Source organism: Pelobates fuscus, chromosome 7 (assembly GCF_036172605.1).
Source record: "Pelobates fuscus isolate aPelFus1 chromosome 7, aPelFus1.pri, whole genome shotgun sequence".
Classification (NCBI taxonomy): Eukaryota; Metazoa; Chordata; class Amphibia; order Anura; family Pelobatidae; genus Pelobates; species Pelobates fuscus.
This window is the reverse complement of record NC_086323.1, coordinates 7707963-7733509: the sequence shown is the minus strand read 5'-3', so window position 1 is coordinate 7733509 and position 25547 is coordinate 7707963. Positions and strand designations below refer to the sequence as shown.

Genomic DNA, 25547 nt, shown 5'->3' with positions numbered 1-25547 from the left:
ACCGGGAACCACCTACCTACCGGCACCGGCAACCACTTACCGGCACCGGGAACCACCTACGTACCGGCAACCACTTACCTACCGACCCGCACCGGGATCCTCACTGCCAGCAGCATGCAGGTATCTCATCATCTGACCGACTGTAATAACAACATCATAATAATAATAATATCTCCTCATATAATAATAATAATAATATCTCCTCATATAATAATAATAATAATAATAATATCTCCTCATATAATAATAATATCTCCTCATATAATAATAATAATAATATCTCCTCATATAATAATAATAATAATAATATCTCCTCATATAATAATAATAATAATAATATCTCCTCATATAATAATAATAATAATAATATCTCCTCATATAATAATAATAATAATAATATCTCCTCATATAATAATAATATCTCCTCATATAATAATAATAATAATATCTCCTCATATAATAATAATATCTCCTCATATAATAATAATATCTCCTCATATAATAATAATAATAATATCTCCTCATATAATAATAATAATATCTCCTCCTATAATAATAATAATAATATCTCCTCATATAATAATAATAATAATAATATCTCCTCATATAATAATAATAATAATAATAATATCTCCTCATATAATAATAATATCTCCTCATATAATAATAATAATAATATCTCCTCATATAATAATAATAATATCTCCTCATATAATAATAATAATATCTCCTCCTATAATAATAATAATAATATCTCCTCATATAATAATAATAATAATAATATCTCCTCATATAATAATAATAATAATAATATCTCCTCATATAATAATAATAATAATAATATCTCCTCATATAATAATAATATCTCCTCATATAATAATAATAATATATCCTCATATAATAATAATCATATATCCTCATATAATAATAATAATATCTCCTCATATAATAATAATAATAATATCTCCTCATACAATAATAATAATATCTCCTCATACAATAATAATAATAATAATAATAATATCTCCTCATATAATAATAATCATATCTCCTCATATAATAATAATCATATCTCCTCATATAATAATAATCATATCTCCTCATATAATAATAATCATATCTCCTCATATAATAATAATCATATCTCCTCATATAATAATAATAATAATAATATCTCCTCATATAATAATAATAATAATATATCCTCATATAATAATAATAATATCTCATCATATAATAATAATAATTCCTCATATAATAAAAATAATATCTACTCATGTAATGATATCTTCCTATATAATAATATCTCCTCATATAATATCTCCTATGATGATATAATATCTCTCCCATGAAATAATCTCTCCTATAATGATATATCTCCCATATAGCTCATATAATATCTCCTCATATAATAATAATACTAATATAATAATAATATCTCCTCATATAATAATAATAATAATATCTCCTCATATAATAATAATATCTCCTCATATAATAATAATATCTCCTCATATAATAATAATAATAATATCTCCTCATATAATAATAATAATAATATCTCCTCATATAATAATAATAATATCTCCTCATATAATAATAATAATAATAATAATATCTCCTCATATAATAATAATAATAATAATATCTCCTCATATAATAATAATAATAATAATATCTCCTCATATAATAATAATAATAATAATATCTCCTCATATAATAATAATATCTCCTCATATAATAATAATAATATCTCCTCATATAATAATAATAATAATATCTCCTCATATAATAATAATAATAATAATATCTCCTCATATAATAATAATATCTCCTCATATAATAATAATAATAATATCTCCTCATATAATAATAATAATATCTCCTCCTATAATAATAATAATAATATCTCCTCATATAATAATAATAATAATAATATCTCCTCATATAATAATAATAATAATAATATCTCCTCATATAATAATAATAATAATAATATCTCCTCATATAATAATAATATCTCCTCATATAATAATAATAATAATATCTCCTCATATAATAATAATAATAATATCTCCTCATATAATAATAATAATAATAATATCTCCTCATATAATAATAATAATAATAATATCTCCTCATATAATAATAATATCTCCTCATATAATAATAATAATAATATCTCCTCATATAATAATAATAATATCTCCTCCTATAATAATAATAATAATAATATCTCCTCATATAATAATAATAATAATAATATCTCCTCATATAATAATAATAATAATAATATCTCCTCATATAATAATAATATCTCCTCATATAATAATAATAATAATATCTCCTCATATAATAATAATAATAATATCTCCTCATATAATAATAATAATAATAATATCTCCTCATATAATAATAATAATAATAATAATATCTCCTCATATAATAATAATATCTCCTCATATAATAATAATATCTCCTCATATAATAATAATAATAATATCTCCTCATATAATAATAATAATATCTCCTCATATAATAATAATAATATCTCCTCATATAATAATAATAATATCTCCTCATATAATAATAATAATAATAATATCTCCTCATATAATAATAATAATAATAATATCTCCTCATATAATAATAATAATATCTCCTCATATAATAATAATAATATCTCCTCCTATAATAATAATAATAATATCTCCTCATATAATAATAATAATAATATCTCCTCATATAATAATAATAATAATATATTCTCATATAATAATATATCTCCTCATATAATAATAATAATAATATCTCCTCATATAATAATAATAATAATAATAATATCTCCTCATATAATAATAATCATATCTCCTCATATAATAATAATATATCTCCTCATATAATAATAATAATATATCCTCATATAATAATAATCATATATCCTCATATAATAATAATAATATCTCCTCATATAATAATAATAATAATATCTCCTCATACAATAATAATAATATCTCCTCATACAATAATAATAATAATAATAATAATATCTCCTCATATAATAATAATCATATCTCCTCATATAATAATAATCATATCTCCTCATATAATAATAATCATATCTCCTCATATAATAATAATAATAATAATATCTCCTCATATAATAATAATAATAATATATCCTCATATAATAATAATAATATCTCATCATATAATAATAATAATTCCTCATATAATAAAAATAATATCTACTCATGTAATGATATCTTCCTATATAATAATATCTCCTCATATAATATCTCCTATGATGATATAATATCTCTCCCATGAAATAATCTCTCCTATAATGATATATCTCCCATATAGCTCATATAATATCTCCTCATATAATAATAATACTAATATAATAATAATATCTCCTCATATAATAATAATATCTCCTCATATAATAATATCTCCTCATATAATAATAATAATAAATATAAATATCTGCTCATAATAATAAAATGTATAAACTGGTCCCTCCGTACGTATGTGGGTATATAAACTGGTCCCTCCGTACGTATGTGGGTATATAAACTGGTCCCTCCATACGTATGTGGGTATATAAACTGGTCCCTCCGTACGTATGTGGGTATATAAACTGGTCCCTCCGTACGTATGTGGGTATATAAACTGGTCCCTCCGTACGTATGTGGGTATATAAACTGGTCCCTCCGTACGTATGTGGGTATATAAACTGGTCCCTCCGTACGTATGTGGGTATATAAACTGGTCCCTCCGTGCGTATGTGGGTATATAAACTGGTCCCTCCGTACGTATGTGGGTATATAAACTGGTCCCTCCGTACGTATGTGGGTATATAAACTGGTCCCTCCGTACGTATGTGGGTATATAAACTGGTCCCTCCGTACGTATGTGGGTATATAAACTGGTCCCTCCGTACGTATGTGGGTATATAAACTGGTCCCTCCGTACGTATGTGGGTATATAAACTGGTCCCTCCGTACGTATGTGGGTATATAAACTGGTCCCTCCGTACATATGTGGGTATATAAACTGGTCCCTCCGTACGTATGTGGGTATATAAACTGGTCCCTCCGTACGTATGTGGGTATATAAACTGGTCCCTCCGTACGTATGTGGGTATATAAACTGGTCCCTCTGTGCGTATGTGGGTATATAAACTGGTCCCTCCGTACGTATGTGGGTATATAAACTGGTCCCTCCGTACGTATGTGGGTATATAAACTGGTCCCTCCGTACGTATGTGGGTATATAAACTGGTCCCTCCGTACGTATGTGGGTATATAAACTGGTCCCTCCGTACGTATGTGGGTATATAAACTGGTCCCTCCGTACGTATGTGGGTATATAAACTGGTCCCTCAGTCACACACACTCCCTGACAGGCAGCCACACACACTCCCTGACAGGCAGGCAGCCACACACACTCCCTGACAGGCAGGCAGCCACACACACTCCCTGACAGGCAGGCAGCCACACACACTCCCTGACAGGCAGGCAGCCACACACACTCCCTGACAGGCAGGCAGCCACACACACTCCCTGACAGGCAGGCAGCCACACACACTCCCAGACAGGCAGGCAGCCACACACACTCCCAGACAGGCAGGCAGCCACACACACTCCCAGACAGGCAGGCAGCCACACACACTCCCAGACAGGCAGGCAGCCACACACACTCCCAGACAGGCAGGCAGCCACACACACTCCCAGACAGGCAGGCAGCCACACACACTCCCAGACAGGCAGGCAGCCACACACACTCCCAGACAGGCAGGCAGCCACACACACTCCCAGACAGGCAGGCAGCCACACACACTCCCAGACAGGCAGGCAGCCACACACACTCCCAGACAGGCAGGCAGCCACACACACTCCCTGACAGGCAGGCAGCCACACACACTCCCTGACAGGCAGGCAGCCACACACACTCCCGACACACATTATCTACCAAGTTGTTTTTTCTTTTATTTCAGTCTCCCACATTCTATATAGATAGATATTGTGCTTATATGTAGAACTACATGCAGATTTAATACCAATACACTCCTTGATTTCCTAGTGCCTAGATTTAGCCTGTGCACTAGTACAGTGTGTTGGAGTCACATATCTACTAGCTCATGCCTGCATTTATTCCTTGAATAGGGAGTTGTGGCAAACTGAAAGTGGAATTTAAATACAAAATAAACAGATTGAGAATATCTTTGAGATGATGCATGTTCATTAAACATTGACTTATTTTCATAAACTGCAAAATCTAGCTCAGCTATAGTCACAGTTATTCCCTTGGGCTGCTGCCGTCTCTGATCCCTTGCGCAGTGCCGGGCCGGAGTGACTTCATATTCCAGCATTCTGCACAGCCAGCCCGCCTCCACTCTCCCCATGCCGGTTGTCTGTCTCCAAGGGACAATTCTTAGTTGACCTGGCACCTGGGATTTATCAAGCCCTGATATATGTATGAGAGGACAATTTATATATGTGTGTAAGTGTAGCTAGTCATTTTAAGTATTCTGTTAGTCCAATAAAAAAGGTATCATTGTTTACAGCAATAATTAAGTATTTTGTCATTATATATGTGTGTGTGTGTGTAAATGTACATATAAACTAGGGATCGACCGATTTATCGGTCTGGCCGCTATTCTGTATTTTCCGCAATATCGGCATCGGCCAATAAAGATACTGATAATGCAGACCAGGGCCGCCTTGGGAGCCCAGCACACTCTTACTTCCCTTCCCAGCAGCTCCCCTGTCTAACTCTTGCCAGTCCCGCGGCCGTCAGAGCATTGCCACGGGTTGCCATGCTCCACGCTGCATGCAGACTGCAAGAGTTAGGCAGAGGAGCTGCTGGAAAGGGAAGTAAGAGTGTGCTGCCCCCCCTCCCTGGCCAGGTAAGAAGCGGGAGGGAGGACTAAAACAAAATGTAAAACAAATTCCTTTAAAAAGTTACAAAAATAAAAATGCCCCCCACCTCCCCTCATTTTACACATATTATATACCTACACAAACAGACACTGTATTCACTATATACGCATTACACAAACACACACTGCATCCACCAAACACACACACTCTGAATTCATTATATACACACTACACAAACACACACTGTATTCACTATATACACATTACACAAACACACTGTATTCACTATATACACATTACACAAACACACTGTATTCACTATATACACATTACACAAACACACTGTATTCACTATATACACATTACACAAACACACTGTATTAACTATATACACATTACACAAACACACTGTATTCACTATATACACACTACACAAACACACACTGTATTCACTATATACACATTACACAAACACACACTGTATTCACTATATACACATTACACAAACACACACTGTATTCACTATATACACATTACACAAACACACTGTATTCACTATATACACATTACACAAACACACTGTATTCATTATATACACACACTACACAAACACACAGTGCATTCACTATACACACACACTGGGCATTCATTATATACACACTACACAAACGCACTGTATTCACTATATACACACTACACAAACACACTGTATTCACTATATACACACTACACAAACACACTGTATTCACTATATACACATTACACAAACACACTGTATTCACTATATACACACTACACAAACACACACTATATTCATTATATACACATTACACAAACACACTGTATTCACTATATACACATTACACAAACACACACTGTATTCACTATACACACACACTCTGCATTCACTATACACACATTACACAAAAACACACACACTGCATCCACTACACAAACATACACTACACAAAAACACACACACTGCATTCACTTAGCAAATACTCTCACTGCATCCACTACACACACACATTCTTGAAAAGATAAAAAATTCTGACTGCCGTGTATATTTTGTGCATTTACCTTGGTAAAAAAAGATTTGCAAAAAAATAAATAATAAACATGTTTAGTTAACAGTAGATTTGTGTAGAAATAGTTTATTTTTTCAAAATGGTAAATGTACAGTATTTCGGTAAGTTATCGACCTGAAAGTTCACAGATTATCGTATCGGCTCTACAAAATCAATATCGGTCGATCCCTAAAATAAACCATCTCTTAGTACATATAATCTATCTCCTCCTACATGTATAATATATACAGAATCTATACATTCTCAGCCACACGGCTCTCTATAACTGGATTTTATTTGCCCAGAGGGAAGAAAAGCAGCTGGAGGCCTGCCTAGACGCTCTTATCGTGCAGATGTCTAGTATCAAGAACTCTTTGGTTAGTTTCATCTACAAACTGGAAAATGAGTACGATCGGCTGACATGGTGAGTGCTGGCCTTCTGGCATAGGTCTTAGACCACGGTCCTGCCGTCTAACATAGTTTACAAAGGAAATAAAAGGCTAGCTTAATAAAGGGTTAACCTAGCTCCTGCAGCACACATTCTATGATATTTTTTAATGCACAGAATTATCATTAGCCTGCCCAGGACTCTCTCCAGTCTCTGTCTTGGTTTACTAATATTGTATTTCAAAGCCTCATTAAGGGGAAAGGGGCATGATAATAAAAGGACAGTGATTGGCTGTGGGTGATATCATGTCAGCAGCTCCGCTCACACAGAATACGTCTAGTAAGGAAATTGGTACGTGAGAAAGGTGTGACTGATAGGGTGGGTATGCACTACAGAACGGAGAAAAACTAAATGACAATATGAATATGGAGAAAATGCAGCATGAATATGAGGCCAAGCCCTATCAGAGTGTGCCTGGAGTGTCACTTTATTTGTAAACCAATCGTGTTCTTGTGTCACTATGTACTCTCCCCAGCACATTCCTGACATCAGTCAATTCACAGGCATCTTATATCCATGATATGGACAAATTATGCTAATTTTAAAGACCATTCAGTTCAATATATAATCTGTGCTAGAAAATATATAGATTTTAGTTTAAAGTTCTTTAAATAGTTCACATCTGCCTGTCATGTCCTCGGCATTGGACCTGTGTGCCATCTGTGGACTGAGTGACAAGGGAAACATGAGAACTCTTCTCCGGGTGGTCCTTTACTCACACTGCTTTCTCTCCCAGCAGGTTTCTCACTCTTTCTGAGGGAGTATGAGATGCGCTGATGTGCTGGCAAGTGAGCATCCGCCCTGCTTTAGTGAAGAGCAGGAAATCCGACAGATCGGACAACTGCCATGTTTCAGGAGATAGACCTCACAGACCCCGTTAGCAAGCCAGGCCTGCTGGGTGATGGATGACAGAACAGGTCAAGAGTGACTCTCGGTCAGATAACTCTGATGGCTACAGATAATTACAAATTTACTTTAAAAATAAAAAAAAATTAATATACATCTTAAAAAATTCAAATAATCATAATATGACCGTAAATATAAGAAACGTGTACAAGATGAGTGAAAATTCAGTGGCAGTTGCCATTAGTATACTTCTCAATAAGCTAAAAAAACATTGAATGTAGTTCATTTTGAAGTGTGATTTGTCAGGCGTGCACAATTTGCAGACTTCTCTGAGTGGACAATGTCAGGTGTGCACAATTTGCAAGGCTTCTCTGATTGGACAATGTCAGGTGTGCACAATTTGCAAGGCTTCTCTTAGTGGACAATGTCAGGTGTGCACAATTTGCAAGGCTTCTCTGATTGGACAATGTCAGGTGTGCACAATTTGCAAGGCTTCTCTGATTTAATTGCTGCTAAATCTCGCGGCCATTACTCTATCCTAATCCTCCTTGATCTTTCTGCTGCCTTTGACACTGTTGATCATCAACAGCTTCTTCGCATTGTCCGTAATTTTGGTCTACGGGATACTGCTCTCTCCTGGTGCTCCTCCTACCTCTCCAGCGCTCTTTCAGTGTATCATTCTCTGCCTCTAGCCCAACCACTCTCTGTCAGCGTCCCCCAAGGTTCTGTCCTTGGTCCCCGACTGTTCTCTATCTACACTGCCTCACATGGTAAACTCATCAATTCCTTTGGCTTCCGTCATCATTTCTATGCAGATGACACGCAAATCTACCTGTCCTCTCCTGATCTCTCTCCGCCCATCTTCTCTTGTATCTCTGACTGCCTCTCTGCGATTTCTAAATGGGTGGCTGCTCACTTCCTTAAACTCAACCTGTCCAAAACAGAACTTCTGGTCTTTCCTCCCTCAAGTGTTACTACTCCCGTGTCTGTCTCCCTCCAAGTCAACTGCGCTACCATCACCTCTAGCTCGCTGCCTGGGTGTTATTTTTTTACTCCAACCTCTCCTTCACCCCTCATGTCCAATCAATCGCCAAATCCTGTTGCTTCCATCTCAAAAACATAGCGAGCATCCTCCCCTATTTAACCCCGGATGCGGCTAAGGTGCTGGTCCGTGCTCTTGTTCTCTCTCGCCTGGACTACTGCAATACTCTTCTCAGTGGTCTTACATATTCTCAGATTGCACCGTTGCAATCTATAACGAATGCGGCGGCGAGGCTCATTTTCCTGTCCGCTCACCCCTCCCACGCCTCCCTGCTCTGTCAGTCCCTGCATTGGCTTCCAGTTGGATATAGGGCTCAATTTAAAATTCTGGTGCTTGCTTACAAGTCCCTACATAATGCTGCTCCAACCTACCAATCTTCCCTAATATACAAGTATGTCCCATCGATGGCCCCTACGCTCTGCCAAAGACCTACGTATCTCCTCTGTCTGTATTCCCACCTTTAACGCTCGCCTCCAAGACCTCTTCTGTGGAACTCCCTTCCCTTCTCCATAAGAATTTCACCCAGTCTCCACTCATTCAAAAATCATTGAAAACTCACTTCTTCAAGAAAGCATATCAATTACACTGTTAGCAGGTTTTTATCCCCTTCCCCCCTTGACTCCTTTCCTGCAACTGTCAAAAATGACCTACTAAGCCCTCAGTGAATACTTTTCTAACAATCTACTTCGTACCCCTAATTTTACCCTTTGTTTCACTATACCCCACTCCCTCTAGAATGTAAGCTCATTGAGTTGTCTGGTACAATTACATGTTTGTTAGTTCTCCCACTGTACAGCGCTACGGAATCTGATGGCGCTATATAAATAATAATAATAAGATAATGTCAGGCGTGCACAATTTGCAAGGCTTCTCTGATCGGACCACCCGCAATAGAAGTGTGCAGATCATTAATCGCCCAGAAGCTGCGGTTAACCACAGCTATTTGACAAACGGCTGGGTGGTCACAATTCGTTTGAACGAACATGTGGCGGCGGCTATTTTAAACTGACGAAAGCCCAGCGGTGTTTGGTCGTCGACCGTGTGGAACTATTGTCGGCCACAATTTCACACGAACACCGCTGGGACTATCCAACTTCTACCTCTTTCGTCTCCATTTAAACGAACGCCGTGTCGTTCAGTAAATTCAATATACGAACGAGACCGACCCCAGATAGCTAAATCCATGGAGCCAATTTGGGACATATTTATAGCGAACAGTCGGTGAACAGACTTTTTAGCTCCATGACGTTTGGACTGGGTTTGTGGGATCTGTGCGCTGTTCGGTTAGATTGAGCGCTCAGACCCAAGGTATCTGGGGATATGTCGAAACGTGTGGGTTCTGTTCGGTAAAATAAAAGTTATATATTTTAATGTATTTTGTTACTTTTTGTAAAATGGAAATATTTTCTCTACCTGGAGATAATTGAGTTTACTACAGACACTTAACCCAATTATCTCCAGGATAGAGAGGAGGGATTTCACTGTTTATGTGGGAGTGTTTTATATTGTACTGTAAAATGATTGGTTACTGTAACTTGTATCTCAGTCCTCCACAAGGTCCCTGTGGGAGTATCCCTTGCTGGAGGACCTGCATAAAAGGCCGAGCTGTGGCCATCCATAAACAATCGTTTTACCCCTTTCTGAAGGTCCTCTTCATGGGGGATTGAGAGCTATAATCACTATTCTGCTCTACTTCAGCCGGATCTTTCCTACAAGGATAATAGAATTTGTTACAGCGTTGCATTGGCCTACATCCGTTCCACCCTTGCTCCTCCCGCCAGTAGTTTCTGGTTGGGGACTCTTCCCCAAACAGGGCAAACCTCCTCCATGACACCAACACGCTGGCTGCATTCTGACATTCCTGTACTCCCTAGGGACCAACCACATCCCAACCATCGCACGTGCACTGTGTTGCTATTATTATTTATAAAGTGCCAACAAGTTCCGTAGCGCTGTACAATGGGTGGACTAACAGACGTGTATTTGTAACCAGACAAGTGGGCGTACAGGAACAGAGGGGCTCAATGAGCTTACATGCTAGATGTAGTGCGGTAATGTGACACAAAAGGTAAGGATAGGGTCAAAAAATAGGTTGCTAGGATAGTATTTACTGAAGACTTAGTGGTGTGGTTTTTTTTGATGACAGTTGCAGGAGAGGAATCAGTGTGGGGGGCCATTAACAGTTTAATTGATATGCTTTCCTGAAGAAGTCAGTTTTCAATAATTTTTTTGAAGGAGGGGAGACTGGGTGAATGTCTAACGGAAAGGTGAAGGGTGTTCCGTAGGAATGGGCAGCCCTAGACAAGTATTTAAGGCGAGCATCAGAGATGGGAGTACGGACAGAGGATAGGGGCTTAGCCGGGACATACTTGTGTATTAGGGAGGATAGCTAGGTGGGAGCAGCATTGTGTAGAGATATACTATGCTTGGAGAGCAGAAGGATTGCCTGCGGGTGCTCTCTCTTCCCTTCTTTTTCAATCAGTTATTTGGAATAGGTGGAAGAAAAACCAATTTTTTCATTGGAGGTTTTTTTTAGTGATGTTTCACTCCTCCTGGTAAGAGTGCAACAACCAGTTGGATTTTCGTGTATTTTTAAATCTGACTTTGTATTTTTAATATTCTGCTGTACACTATTGTTACAATACAGTGTTTGTGGGCCCAGGATATACTTGAAAGGAGAGAAATCTCAATGTATCCTTCCTGGTAAAATATTTTATAAATAATAAATACATTTCACAGGAATTCTTCTTCAAACTTCCTAAAATTCCTGCATTTACTAGTTTGCAGATAAGTTTTTCACATTTATAATGCCCACTGTCCACTCACAGTAATAGTTGTGAATACAGCACTCACAGGTAATTCCAATGCAAATTATGGTCTTTCATTTCTTTGGTGTCTCTTCCCAGGCCATCAGTCTTAGACAACTTTGCTCTGCTCTCTGGGCAGCTGAACACATTGAATAAGGTATTAAAAAATGAGAAGACCCCCCTCCTAAAAAACCAAGTAATCATCCCACTTCTCCTGTCTCCTGACAGAGATGAGGAAATCATGGTAAGTTGCGTTTTATTTTCAGAAAAAGTTCCAAAACTTGCATTCCGTTTATATCTCTGCTCTTCTTGCAGATACTCTTCTGCCCTGACTTGTAACCCTCTTCTACTCTCCAGAAGTACTCCCTCGCTGCCCCTATGTATGAAGCCACATACATTTCTGACTTTTTATAAAAGTGAAATACACTAGTGTGTGCTCTTTTACTACCTATATCTCCCTATCTTCAGCGTTTAACAGAAGGCCGGGTACCAGTCTTCAGCCACGAAGTAGTCCCTGATCACTTAAGGACCAAACCTGATCCAGACGTGGAAGAAATTGAGAAACAGCTTAGTGCCGAGGCAGCACGACTTACCCCAGAGGCAGCTCAGGTTAATATACTCTGTCAACTGGTGTGGGACTTTTCACAGAAGGTAAGTGTTTCATGTGAGCTAATATTTTCTTCTTATTGTAGAAACAAGTCCAGTGTCTGAATAAGATGTGTTCCAACCTACTGGAGAAGATTATCAAGGAAGAGAGGGAATCTGAAATTGGAAGTGAGTGTGGAATCATTTAATGTGAACTAATCAGGTCTTAGGTTTGTATCTTTGCCATCATAAACTGATGTTAATTTTAATTTATGATCTGTAAACTCAGCAGGAGCATAATGGTGGCCATCCTGTCTGTATCGCCCATTGACCCACAAGGGTCGATAGTCTTTTTTTATTTTTTTTCTCTAACTGCTTGTGGTGAGTGTAATGAAAATCAAGGCTCTCTTCTACACCCAAGGACAATCCCTTCATTAGTTCCACTGATAATATCGAATTTACACCTCATCTTTTCCATCCAGCCAGGACAGCTGTGATTGGCTCTGGACGTTGGCTTAGCTCACTTGTTCCCATCCACCACTGCACAGGTTGAATGGGTGTGATAGTTCTAATGTGGAAATATAAATTCTGTATTATCAATGAAGCTGAAGAGGACTCCATCTATGATTGCCAAGAGAGACTGTCTCCAAACAACTCTCAAAACAGTTTGCTAAAAACATTAGATGGCACCACAAGACTTGACTGTATTGATACTGATAAGGTGCTTAGAATATCCCTTTTATCGAAGTACTCTGCTTCTTGGATAAAACTTTACTACTTTAGTGACAATTGATTCTTATTTAAAGGGAAACTATAGTGCTGACACTATAGCTCCCTATAGTTCCACCCCCCCCCCCCCCCCCCCCCCCCCACTAGAGGTGGAGTAACCCCACAAAGCTAATTATGGCAGTTTATAAAAAAAAAAAAATCTGCAATAATTTGCTTTGCAGGAGTACGGGTGCTGGGACAGTGCACCCAGACCATGTCAATGAGCTGTAGTAGTCTGGGTGCCTATAGTGTCCCTTTAAAGTCATACTCCACTGTAGCGATTTGAAGTTGTCGTGGTGCCTGGAGACTGTATGTGCATTGTTTTGCTTTTAAACCACTGCACTTACAGAGTTTAACCCCTTTTCTGCTGGTGGTGTAACTCCACCCTTGGCAGCGTCTTAGGATGTCATCAGCCTAGAGTTCCAGGCTGTCTAATGTCAAGTCTGTGCAACTTTCATTGCACAGAATGTAAGCCATTGGCTGAAAGCAGTCAGCTGACCCTCTCAACCAATGATGGTGACTGGATCGGCTTCTGCAGCTTCACCAGAGGGGAAAGGAGCCTCAGAGGACAGTGGGAATCCAGGTGACGGGGAAACCATTGTTAAAAACAGGCAATGTATTATATAAACTGAGGATTTTAAATAAGGCCTAAAGTTTGACATTTCTTTTTCTAACAAGCCAAAACGGGAAACGTGACGATTTTTGGACCAACACATGCAATTCTCTATAATTCCTGATTTAACAAACTGAAAACACTTAAAGAGACACTATAAGCAACAAAACAACGTTGGCTGAGACACACACTTGTAAATACTTATATAGCTGGCAGTTTTACAAAGGGTCCGAGAAAGGGTTATTCGCTAAAATTTGAATTTTCATAAATTAAACCCAAATAAAAAAACTGAATGAAAAATATCTGATCTAAAAAATAATTGCCATTTGAATGTTAATTGCAAATTGTTAAGAACGCTGGTATTTCAGATACCCGTTCGCTTTCTGTGCCTCCCAAACTGCTAAAGGATGAGTGATTATAGCTCGCAGTTCGGGTGTTGATTCGAACATTTTCCAGAAGAAAATGTAGTATGCAAGTAAATTCTCCAAGCAATCAGACGTATATCCTAAACTAATGCAAAAAGAAAAGTCCTGCGCTCAACTCCCATCACTACTGGGCGGCTGCAATGACTACAGTACACATCAGCCCCAATACATAGTAAAAACCAAAGAAAAACATGTTACTTGCGCTCTCTCCTTTATCCCTATGTATTTTTAAAACAAATGGAGGTCTTTTAGTTACCTCCAATGGCCATGAGAGGATTGAGCCCACCTGCCACATCAAGGCAGACCCCCCTAGGTGGGTCCTAACTCTAACCATTCGCCTTGCTTCCTTGAGCCTCTGGCAAAAATCTCTGAGACAGAAAGGGGTATTTTTTATATACACCCCTATACATTATTAACCCTTAATAGATGTAGGGTACAACAGGAAATGTAATTCATTAAGGCCAACTGGCCGGTTTATATGCTAGTCCTGAGGCGTTTACCGTGACATATTCCAGGGGCATTCCCAATTGGACCTGAGAGGGCACTATGGCAAAGTACACACTGTAATTACAGGACACTCCCACACAAAACAGGATAATCCCTCCCCTGTGCCTGAGAGATAATTGAGTCAGAAACTGTACTAAACTCAATTATCTCCAGGCACAGAAAATATACATTTTACAACAACCTGAAAGTGCCCCCAAAACACATGGAAACCCCACAAACGTCATACCCCCTAAACCCTCGGTTCAGGGGTTTGGGATTTCCATGGAAGCCATTATTTGACCAACCTCACACGAGGCTCCTGCCCAAAACCAGAGAATCAGGGCTTGTGGTCGGTCTAGTTCAGTAGTTTAAAAGCCAAACAAACGACCAAACAGAGTCAATAGTCTTACCCTGGAGCTTGTTCCCCTCATCCAGATGAACAATTCCACTAAACCGTGCCCTTGTAAGTGGTGTAGAACCGAACGCAGGCGATGATGGAAGTCTAGCGGTGTTCGGGAGTTTCCTTGTCCGATTTTAGTTCCAGGAACTCGACGACCAAACACCGCTGCCTGCATTCATGCGAACAAGATGGACGCCTCCTCGTGGTCGTTCATGTGAACAGTGTCCACCCAGACAAACCATTTGAACACTGCGGTTAGAATCGTTACCAAGTGTTAATAGGGTTTAACAAGCTCCCGGGTGGTCTTTCGTTCATGCGGCTGTTCGGTCCCCGAACCACATAATCCCAATTGCACGAACAGAGCCTTTTTAAAGTCTATTAGCCAAGGTCTATTGCTGGGACCATAGTCATAAGGCAAGAGGCTGGCCAGCAGTCTCCTGCAAGAACCCATGGCGAGGTTCAGTTCGTCTCAGAAGTAACCTTGAAAGTATTTTTCAGTCAGGATAATAAAACAAAGTAGGATCTTTCAAAATCACCACACAGGTCAGTAAATTTAATGCATACAAGGAAAAAGGGGGGAATTTGAGGGCACACCTAGAATACGCATCTCTTGGCAATGGCGCTGGCATAGAGATCAAAATTGATATATTACACAGATTAAGGAACAGCACACACTAAAACGACATATTTACATTTTACGAAGCGTCTTAAAATCCCTTATCTCGGCAAATATATATGGGGATTCAGTTCCACCACAAACCCATATTGTGATGAGCCTATCACTACTTCCCAGTTCCCCCGATATTGTTGGGTTCTACACGAATTACGTCACCGTACCCTGATATCAGTGGGTCCTACACTAATTACATCACAGTACCACGATATCAGTGGGTCCTACACTAATTACATCACAGTACCACGATATCAGTGGGTCCTACACTAATTACATCACAGTACCCCGATATCGGTGAGTCCTACACTAATTACATCACATTCCCCCGATATCGGTGAGTCCTACACTAATTACATCACAGTACCCCGATATCAGTGGGTCCTACACTAATTACATCACAGTACCACGATATCAGTGGGTCCTACACTAATTACATCACAGTACCACGATATCAGTGGGTCCTACACTAATTACATCACATTCCCCCGATATCGGTGAGTCCTACACTAATTACATCACAGTACCCCGATATCGGTGAGTCCTACACTAATTACATCACAGTACCACGATATCAGTGGGTCCTACACTAATTACATCACAGTACCCCGATATCAGTGGGTCCTACACTAATTACATCACATTCCCCCGATATCAGTGGGTCCTACACTAATTACATCACATTCCCCCGATATCAGTGGGTCCTACACTAATTACATCACATTCCCCCGATATCGGTGAGTCCTACACTAATTACATCACATTCCCCCGATATCGGTGAGTCCTACACTAATTACATCACATTCCCCCGATATCGGTGAGTCCTACACTAATTACATCACATTCCCCCGATATCGGTGAGTCCTACACTAATTACATCACATTCCCCCGATATCGGTGAGTCCTACACTAATTACATCACATTCCCCCGATATCGGTGAGTCCTACACTAATTACATCACATTCCCCCGATATCGGTGAGTCCTACAATAATTACGTCACAGTACCCCGATATCGGTGGGTCTTACACTAATCCCATAGGAAAGCATTGGGTGACTATTGCGCATGCGTGTCAGAACGCCACGTTCAGGGGCTCTATGCAGAGCAAAATATATACTGAATGCCGGTGCTGCACACTGTTTAGCACTGACTCTATTAGCCATCTGAATGCCAATATATCAAAATTTGGAAAATTCCAAAACTCCATTTTTCTTTACTGTGGCTATAATTTGCTTAAAACTTGCATTCAATGTCTTGCAAACTCTCTTTTTTCTAATTTTTATTTTTTTACATTTTTATTTTTTGTGCATGAACACAGACAGTAAAACATGAAATATAGGAGATACAATTATTCACAGAAAATGATACATACAAACAAGTAAATCGAAAACTCGTCTGGAAACGAGCAGCAGCAGCCTAATAAACATTAAACCAGAGAGATATAGACGTTTCTTAAAATGGAGTGAACACAAAGTCTGGTCGTAGTAGAAGAAGGTACTTTGTATAAACAAGGATAATTTCAGCTAGTCATATATGGACATTCATACCATGTATACATTAAAGCCACAGACTATGAAGACTATATCTTGAAATGATTCCAGGGTGTATACAGTAAATAATATCTGCTCTTTTAGATTTACGTCAGAACAAGCAGACCTACAACCCCACAGACACAAATGCTTTGGTGGCGGCAGTAGCATTCGGAAAAGGGCTCTCAAATCGCCGCCCTCCTGGGCAAGGTGGACCTATGGCTTCAGGTCAGGCTGCAGGAGGAATGCTCCAGGGATCTGCAGGAATGGCCCAGGGTCCCATGACCATGCAGTCTAACCAGCAGCAGCATATGGCAGGAGTGTCTATGGCACAGGGTAGCCAGCCAGGTAAAGGCAAAGCTTCCTGATCTTTTGTTTACATTATTTTCAAATAATTTTTATTATATATATATATATATATTTATTTATTTACTTTGGGAACATCAACTAGGGAAAGAGTACAGAATGAAAAAGTTAAATATATTCCTCCATCCACAACAATATAAATATGTATTTGAAAAAACTCGGACATTATAAAACATATACTGAAATATGGTCATTACAAGTTATACGATATAGTAAAACTCACAACCCATAACTTGTAGAATAGTTTCAAATCTACAGGCTAATGTTAAAATGATTGTCTTGATTAAAAATAACCGTATATTTGTATACTCTAATCTCCCCACATGGGGTACCCAGCCCTCTCACAGTAAAATAACTAAAATGTAAGACCATTAGAGAAACACCCAAAGAGGCAAGAAGAAAACACAGCCTTTATTAGCTAAAAACATGAGTCTGAGTTTTACCAGATTCCAGAGATCTCTGTAAAGTAAACCGGATGTAGTCATAGGTTTATTCTATTTGTAGAACTTTGTTGAACTTTGTTGAATTTATTTGTTGATTCTTGTTTTTATTTATGTTTTGTCTCTCCCTTTAGGTAAGATGCCCAGCAACATAAAAACCAACATCAAATCGGCATCGATGCACCCGTATCAGCGATGAGTTCCGAAACTGCTAAAAACGAATCATTTTCAGGACTCCCTGTGTCTAAATGGAAGCTGTGCGGTGGAAACCAAAGGGGGACATCCAACCCTCTGCATGTGATCAGATTCCCAGGAACACCCAGTTTATGTGAACATGTAAAATGTTAATGTAACAACGGTGGATCGTAATGAGTTTGATTCTTCTTTCTGAGATTAACCCAGTAAGATTTTCTTTTGTATTTTGAACTCTATACTGTGAGAATAATATGAACCTCCAAGAACATTCTCTGCATTTTTTTTGTTTTTTTTTGTTAAGAATAATGTACAAACAACATGTTACGAATCACAAAAAAACACCAGAAGGTATGATGCTGTTAGCAAAGTCAAACAATGCTCAGTGAATAAATAAATTATTATACACTTCAGTATGATTTCCTGGGCTGAGTGAAAATAAATACTCATCTGGTCAAAGGTTCCGGTTCTGTAAATATCAAGGTACAGTATATTTATTATGTGTATTGCATAACCCCCTTACTCCTGCTGTATGGCCATCCACTATAAGGGTTATTCACAAAATGCAGAATTTCAGCAAATTAAATAGAAATGGCAAAATTCAGACTAAAATCGCCCAGCTGTGGCTTTAAGGGTTTTGGAGAATGTTTCCAAATCCGCTGTATTAGCCAGTTTTGCCATTCATATTTAGTTTGATATACTTTGGAGTTTAGTAAATAACTCCGTCAGGTATTACTTCTCCAGGGTTCAAAGTGAATTTTAGGAAGGGGGGGCGGGGCCTAACCATCAAGCCGAGCAGATGCTGGTCGTATCGGCTCCTGAGCAACTAACATTTTATTGCCCCAAAATCATTACATTCAGCCCACAGCTGGCTTACTGCTACTGCCTGGCAACTCTTGGGCATCCCTGGAAACAAAGCAAGCACTATCCAACTATATGCCCACGCTGACTGGCGGTTAAAACCTTCGGCCTTCCAATCCTGACCTGGAAGGGCCAATCTTTCACACGGCCGACGCCCCTACTATCCCCTGCCTCCCGCTCCTGGTCCGGTGGGGGTTATCCCGGACCCCACCAAGGAATCTCAACCCTCTTGTACCAGCAAGGCAGTACAACTCCTGCAAGCTTGAAATTCTGCAGAGGTTCCAAGATGGCCGCCGCTATGGGAACATTGTGGCGGGGAGAAGCAGAGCTCACTGCACTGAGTGACCAGACCTGCTTGATCACGACCTTGGTTGACCTAACTCGACACCAGGTGAACCCTGGAGAATCTATACCTTGTGTGCTTCACACGCCCTCATGGGAAATCAGATTCAACACAGCATTTGAAGCATTTCTGGGCCCAAATTGAGGCCCGACAGCTACAGCAGTCACTTACCTTACCTGCTCCTGGGGGACCTCCAGCGTAGACCTGACGTCCATCAGTCATCCACAAGTGTGTAAGCCTATCAGGGATGGAGACTCTCAGCAGGGCAATGGCCATGTCACTGAAGACGGAGAGCCTAGTGATGAAGAGGCAGGGGCTTGCTTACTGTCCTGGACTTGTGGGACAGAGGAGCAGAAATGCCGCAATGTTTGCCTGCATGTTCTGGGGAACTCCTGACCAAGGCCTGTGGATGAAGGTGGCCTGCAGACTGTCCCTGTGTCATTCACCTCTGTTATTATTTGCATTCATTTTAGGTTTCTACTATTATTTTAACATGCAGAGCCTGTTGCCTAATGCCTGAATGACATTCAGATATACTACCCTTCACTATATTGCCTGGCTATCACATTTAGGATAGTGCAATTTGTGACTGTCACTTGGTGGTCCTTTTTCAAGACAGATCATTTTGTTGCATTACATAAAAAAAGATGTTAAAAAGGCAGCAGGAGGCATGATTCCAGATGGAGTAACGATGTCATACATAAAAATCTAACGTGAAAGTGAACACTATTTTTATACACCCTTCACCCACGTACGTGTCATAATAGATCATGTTGGGATTTAGGGTCAGACATGGGGCGTGGCAAGAGGTTGTGTTTTGGCCGTTGCTATAAGATTTTCACCTGCTGTTTTTGCGAATTACCAACGCTCCTGAGCTACCGTGGATAGACTTGGAAACTAGTAAAATACTAAATATACCTTTCCTAGTCAAATACCTTGATATAATATTTATTATAAATTCTGTCTCATTCAATCTGGATATATTCATCACCAGCAGCCTTCACACGATCAGCATGCTATGATATAGTGCATTATAGGCAAACTTGAATGAGAAGTGTTACGGTTGCCTCCAGTCTAGCTGAAAGTTGGACTGTAGAAAGGATGCTCCTAGTGCTCACCAAAGGACCGTCAGCACCGTAGACACCATAAACACTGCAGACTCCACGAACCACCGCTGCTGGGCTGATATCTCACAGTCTGCTATCCACCCTGGACCTATGACCCGGCTCCAGGTTCCAGTAGTTGAACCTTCTGTAGAGCAAAGCAGGAACAAGAGCTCTTACAAGAACCCAGTTGCTAAGGAAGTTGGGGAGAGAAACCGGTTGTCTCCTCTCCCTGACAGGTACACTACTGCTGGGGAGGGAGGTTGATGCTCTCTGCTCCCTGTGGAACATACTGCTGCTGGGAGGGAGACTGATTGTATCCTCTCCCTGCCGCTGGGGAGAGAGGTTGATGCTCTCCCTCTCCCTGTAACTGGGTCTGCCGTTGAGGATCTGGGCCACCTGCCCAACATCCCTGTAGGGCCGGTAGAGAGAATTCGGTCCCATCTCCACCTGCCTGCTGGGGGTCCTCCCAGGACCAGTCGATGAGGTCTGCTACCTCGGTGTCTCTTCCCTCTGCATGGTGCACTGCCGCTGGGGAGGGAGGTCGCAGCTCTCCTTCCCTCCCCATCCCCCCGTAGCTCAGGCTGCTGCTGGGGAGGGAGGTCGATGTTCTCCTCTCCCTGTAACTCAGTCTGCCGCTGGGGGTACAGTATCCATATCCTCAACCTCCACAGTTGGTACTCAAAGGCCCGTGCCGCTCTGTTCTCAGTATACAATTTCTGCATGATTCAACTGACCACCTCCCGCGCAGGGTCTGGGCCATACCGGACTAGCCGCCTCTTTGCCTCTTTAACGAAATTGGCACCCTCATAGCGACGTATCAGGTTGAGGTGCTCTTCACAGGAAAAATATACTTTTTACACATGTACTGTAACTTTAAAACTATACATCCAATCTCCATAACAACCTCCATAACACATATTCTTACTCCGCATACTTCAAATATAAACACTCTAAAAAATTATACAAATCCCTCCAGTAGATAAAAAGTTAGTCGAAAGTCCCCAAAACAGTTCCATAGATTTGTGCTGTGCAGTCCTATTTGCATGCACGAACGGGGTACCGTTCGTGAAAATAGCTTAGTCTCACTGTATGTTCAAATAGCCGAACGGGACTTAGTCTCTGCGACTAAAAACTGAGTGGAGGAGAAGGTAAGGGTCAGCGGTGTTCGTTAAAATGTGTAGCCATTCTGGGGTCAAGAAGGAATTTTTTTCCTAGCTTGTTGCAAAATTGGAAGTGCTTCAAACTGTGTTTTTTTTTTTGCCTTCTTTTGGATCAACAGCAAAAAACATATGTGAGGAAGGCTGAACTTGATGGACGCAAGTCTCTTTTCAGCTATGTAACTATGTAGCCGATTTCAGTTCCATGGATTTGGCTGCACACACCGCTGACGGCCTGAATAAAGATTTGTACGAACGGCGGCCACCCAGTGGTCAGTAATTTACCTACAGCAGGCTCCCAGCCTGGGAGGTAAATTGCCGGCACAGTTCCATTTCTGGGTGGTCCGCCTGTGTGGTACTTGTTTCATTAAGCCCCATTTACTGAGCCAAATGGGAAAAGGGCACAACCAAAGTATTTTAGGGGACTGGGGACACAGACTTAAAGGGGCATTGTTCACCAAAGTCACAATGTGCCCACAGATGGTTCTTAAAGGGCCATACACATCAGGTCCATAGTCATGGGGCAGAAGGCTGGCAATTAGGCTTCTCCATAATCCAGGGGAACAGGGCAATTTGTCACTTAAAGGAACAGTGACAAAAGACATTTTGTAACAAGAAGCCCAGTGATTCATACTGTCATTATGGAGGGTGTGCAAAGTTTAGACGTAATACCAGCACGTAATCAGACCTGTAAAATAGTTTGTGACCCTCGGCTGAGCAACCCATGTATTCAGATGGGGAGATTAACCAGTGAGATTTGAAAGTCTTTTTTTTACAGAGTTCTATTCTTTCCTTCAGTTTAATAAATGTGTTTTTTTAAATAGTGTTTCATAATCTGTTTTTGCACCTTTACAGTCATGTACCACCAACTAAGCACAATATTAATAATACATGAAATCTGTGTTGCTAAAAGTATTGTAAACAATAGTAAAAAGACTGGGCTAAAAGCCATCTGATAATGCACATCAGAAAACCTTTTTAAAGCTTCTGCAACAGTAAATAAGTCTGTCAATCTTATAAATAAATATTCCGTTCCCTTTTCACTACACCGTGATAGTGTCTGCTGACTAAGTGATGGGTAAATAAAACACAGTCCGGAAAGAATGGATTGTGAGCTATTTCGATTAGATAGATATTTCCTGTAGTGTTTGCTTCTCGTATCATTTTTTCCCCTTCTGTTCCTCTTCGGTCCCCTCTCTGCTTCCATAGTTATTCTATTACAGATGGGATTTCCTGCACAGGAAACATATTCTTTCCTTGGGATTCCCTCCTCCTGCTTTCCGGCATCCAGTCCCTGAGAGCCAGGGGTTTATTCGCCAAAACTGTTACCTGAGAACGTAATAATGATAATATTTATAAAATAAACCCCTGCTTGACTGAGATGCAGTATTGGCGCTAAATTTTTAAACTCGTGCCTTCTCCCATAAGTGCATAAAGCTGTATGCAACATGATGGTTCACTTTGTAATGCAGATTTCCGTAGGGTTACAATTTGCATTATGGCTAAGCATCATGGGAAATGTAGTCCACGATATCTGTAATGCTATAAAATGCCTGGTAGAGGTTCGTCCTGTTGGAATTGTACTGTCGTCCTCGATATCGTTCATGATGTTTTGTGTCACTGCTTGTCTGTACACGTTCAGCCCCGTCCTCCCTGTTTGTATTGTCACACTGCAGAATTAGGAACAACATAATGTTCAGCCAGATTAACTGGATCGCCAGCTTTCTACAGTATACCCTTACTTTTTATTTAGGATGTTAATTAGTTTTTTGTTGCACAGGATGCTGAATAACTTGTAATTGTGATTGAAATGAAAAAGGGCGCAGCATCCGAAACGGCTAATATCGTCACGCCTATGTTTGTGTCTTTAATATATACAAATACATTTTATTAATACGTATTGGTAAACTTTGAATTAAATACGCCTAGGATATTCAAGTAGCACAAAGTTCTGATGTGGAAAAATAAAATAAGAAAATGTTGTTAATATTAAATTTAAACTATTTTTCATCATTTTGCGTTATGGGCCACCTGATTGACAGCTGTGAGGAGTCTGATTTTTACAAAGTGCGGTGCTCAGAGCTTGCCGTTTAGCCAGGTCAGAGCGACTGTTTCAGGGTTCTTTCAAACAGTGAATGGGTTAAATTACTTCCTATCTGCTCTGTCTTCATTTGTTCTTTCTTTTCGGAGTATCTGTCAGCATAGAATACTGTCTGGTTGATTCTCTAAAACAGGAATTGTAGTAAATAAACAAAGGAATGTGGAACCTTTAGGTCAATATAAAAAATGGGAACATTTGATGATTTGGAGAATTTTTTCAATTCTGCTATTTTACCATTAACCCTGTAATTAGTTTGTCAATAGCTGGTTTAGTAAATAAACCTATGCATATAGTTGGTGCGTCCTCTGGTTGCTGTCTTGTCACAAACAACAAGGGCCGATGTGTTTGTCCAATCACAGACCTCCCAATGCAGCTCAATGAGAAGTCTTTGCAAGGCAGATGCTCTGTGCCATTGCTGCCTCTTGAGTTTATCTCCCCTGAGCTAAACAGACCAGGAAGTAGCAGGACGGGTTGTCTGATTGACAGCCAGGGGGGCGAGGGGGGATTTTTTTTAAATTGTTAAAGAGGGTACTCTCTTCACACATAAAGCAAGATAAAGTGTGTTGCGAGTCTGGAGTGTCCCTTTAAATTAATAAGTGGATACACTGGTGTAAGAGCCTTTTAAGTATTTTTCACAGGGTAAGAATGCCATAATTCCTGGATCATTGCTGTAATAAAGCTGCCCTTTAAAGGATAGCCATTATCTTGACAATGAAATGAAAACCTTTAGCCCCTAACTAGCACTTTCACCAGTGTCAAGCTCTTATACACTATCATTATAAGATAAAATAAGCACAAAGCTGTGGTGCAAATGGAATTGTCTATATCCATGTATATAATACAATACGTATAAATAATGTACTCCTCTACAATTGCTGGAAAGGGGATGCCCCTGAGTCGAAGATCAGCAGAAATTTTGGCATAGTCCAAGATCTCAGGGACATGGGGGTAGAGGGGGCAAGGGATTCTTCTGGCAGGGGTAAGGTAGATGTAGGTGGGCCCAAGGCGTGCCACTGATATACCTTGATATGTCAAAATGAAAAGTATGGATAGGTGTGTATCAGTGATAAGAACCCGTGTAAGATAAGGGACCTGAACGTTGGTCCATTTAAATGAGACAAGCCCCTGATTACCAAATATATGAATGTAACAGAGGAAGGCTGAGTGAGGCCTTGGGGAGAAAACGTAATCGTAGTGAGTTAGATTAACAATACCTGGTAATTGAAACACAGGACACCAGGTTAGCAGTCGGTGGTAGAAGTGCAGGAAGCTTGCAGGGACTGCAGTATAACGCAGGTCTAGGTGGTAAGTGTAGAAATAACAAAACAAATGATGTACAGTGGTTATTTCTCAAGAAGCAGTGATATTGGTTTGGAGTTTTATTCCGGGTGAGAACGTAGTGAATGG

General features: G+C 39.6%; 1 protein-coding gene across 2 annotated transcripts; it reads left to right on the top strand.

Annotated features, from left to right (window-relative positions):
• The first annotated feature begins 99 nt into the window (after nt 1–99).
• Nucleotides 100–19372, top strand: MED8 (mediator complex subunit 8). Of its 2 annotated transcripts, XM_063427664.1 has the most exons (7): nt 100–120; nt 7261–7379; nt 12198–12342; nt 12567–12707; nt 12791–12872; nt 17680–17922; nt 18515–19372. In XM_063427664.1, exons 1-7 carry the CDS (start codon nt 115–117, stop codon nt 18577–18579), a joined length of 801 nt encoding a protein of 266 aa, XP_063283734.1. In that variant the 5' UTR covers nt 100–114; the 3' UTR covers nt 18580–19372. The 2 variants fall into 2 exon arrangements, with proteins under 2 accessions (XP_063283734.1, XP_063283735.1); XM_063427665.1 differs by lacking the exons at nt 100–120; nt 12198–12342 and having other exon boundaries at nt 7292–7379.
• Nucleotides 19373–25547: the final 6175 nt, after the last annotated feature.

Excerpts from the sequence above, each read along its gene's own strand:
- MED8 (XM_063427664.1), top strand. Across the intron at positions 7,380-12,197 it reads GAGTACGATCGGCTGACATG|GCCATCAGTCTTAGACAACT; the intron begins GTGAGTGCTGGC and ends GTCTCTTCCCAG. Across the intron at positions 12,343-12,566 it reads ACAGAGATGAGGAAATCATG|CGTTTAACAGAAGGCCGGGT; the intron begins GTAAGTTGCGTT and ends CCCTATCTTCAG.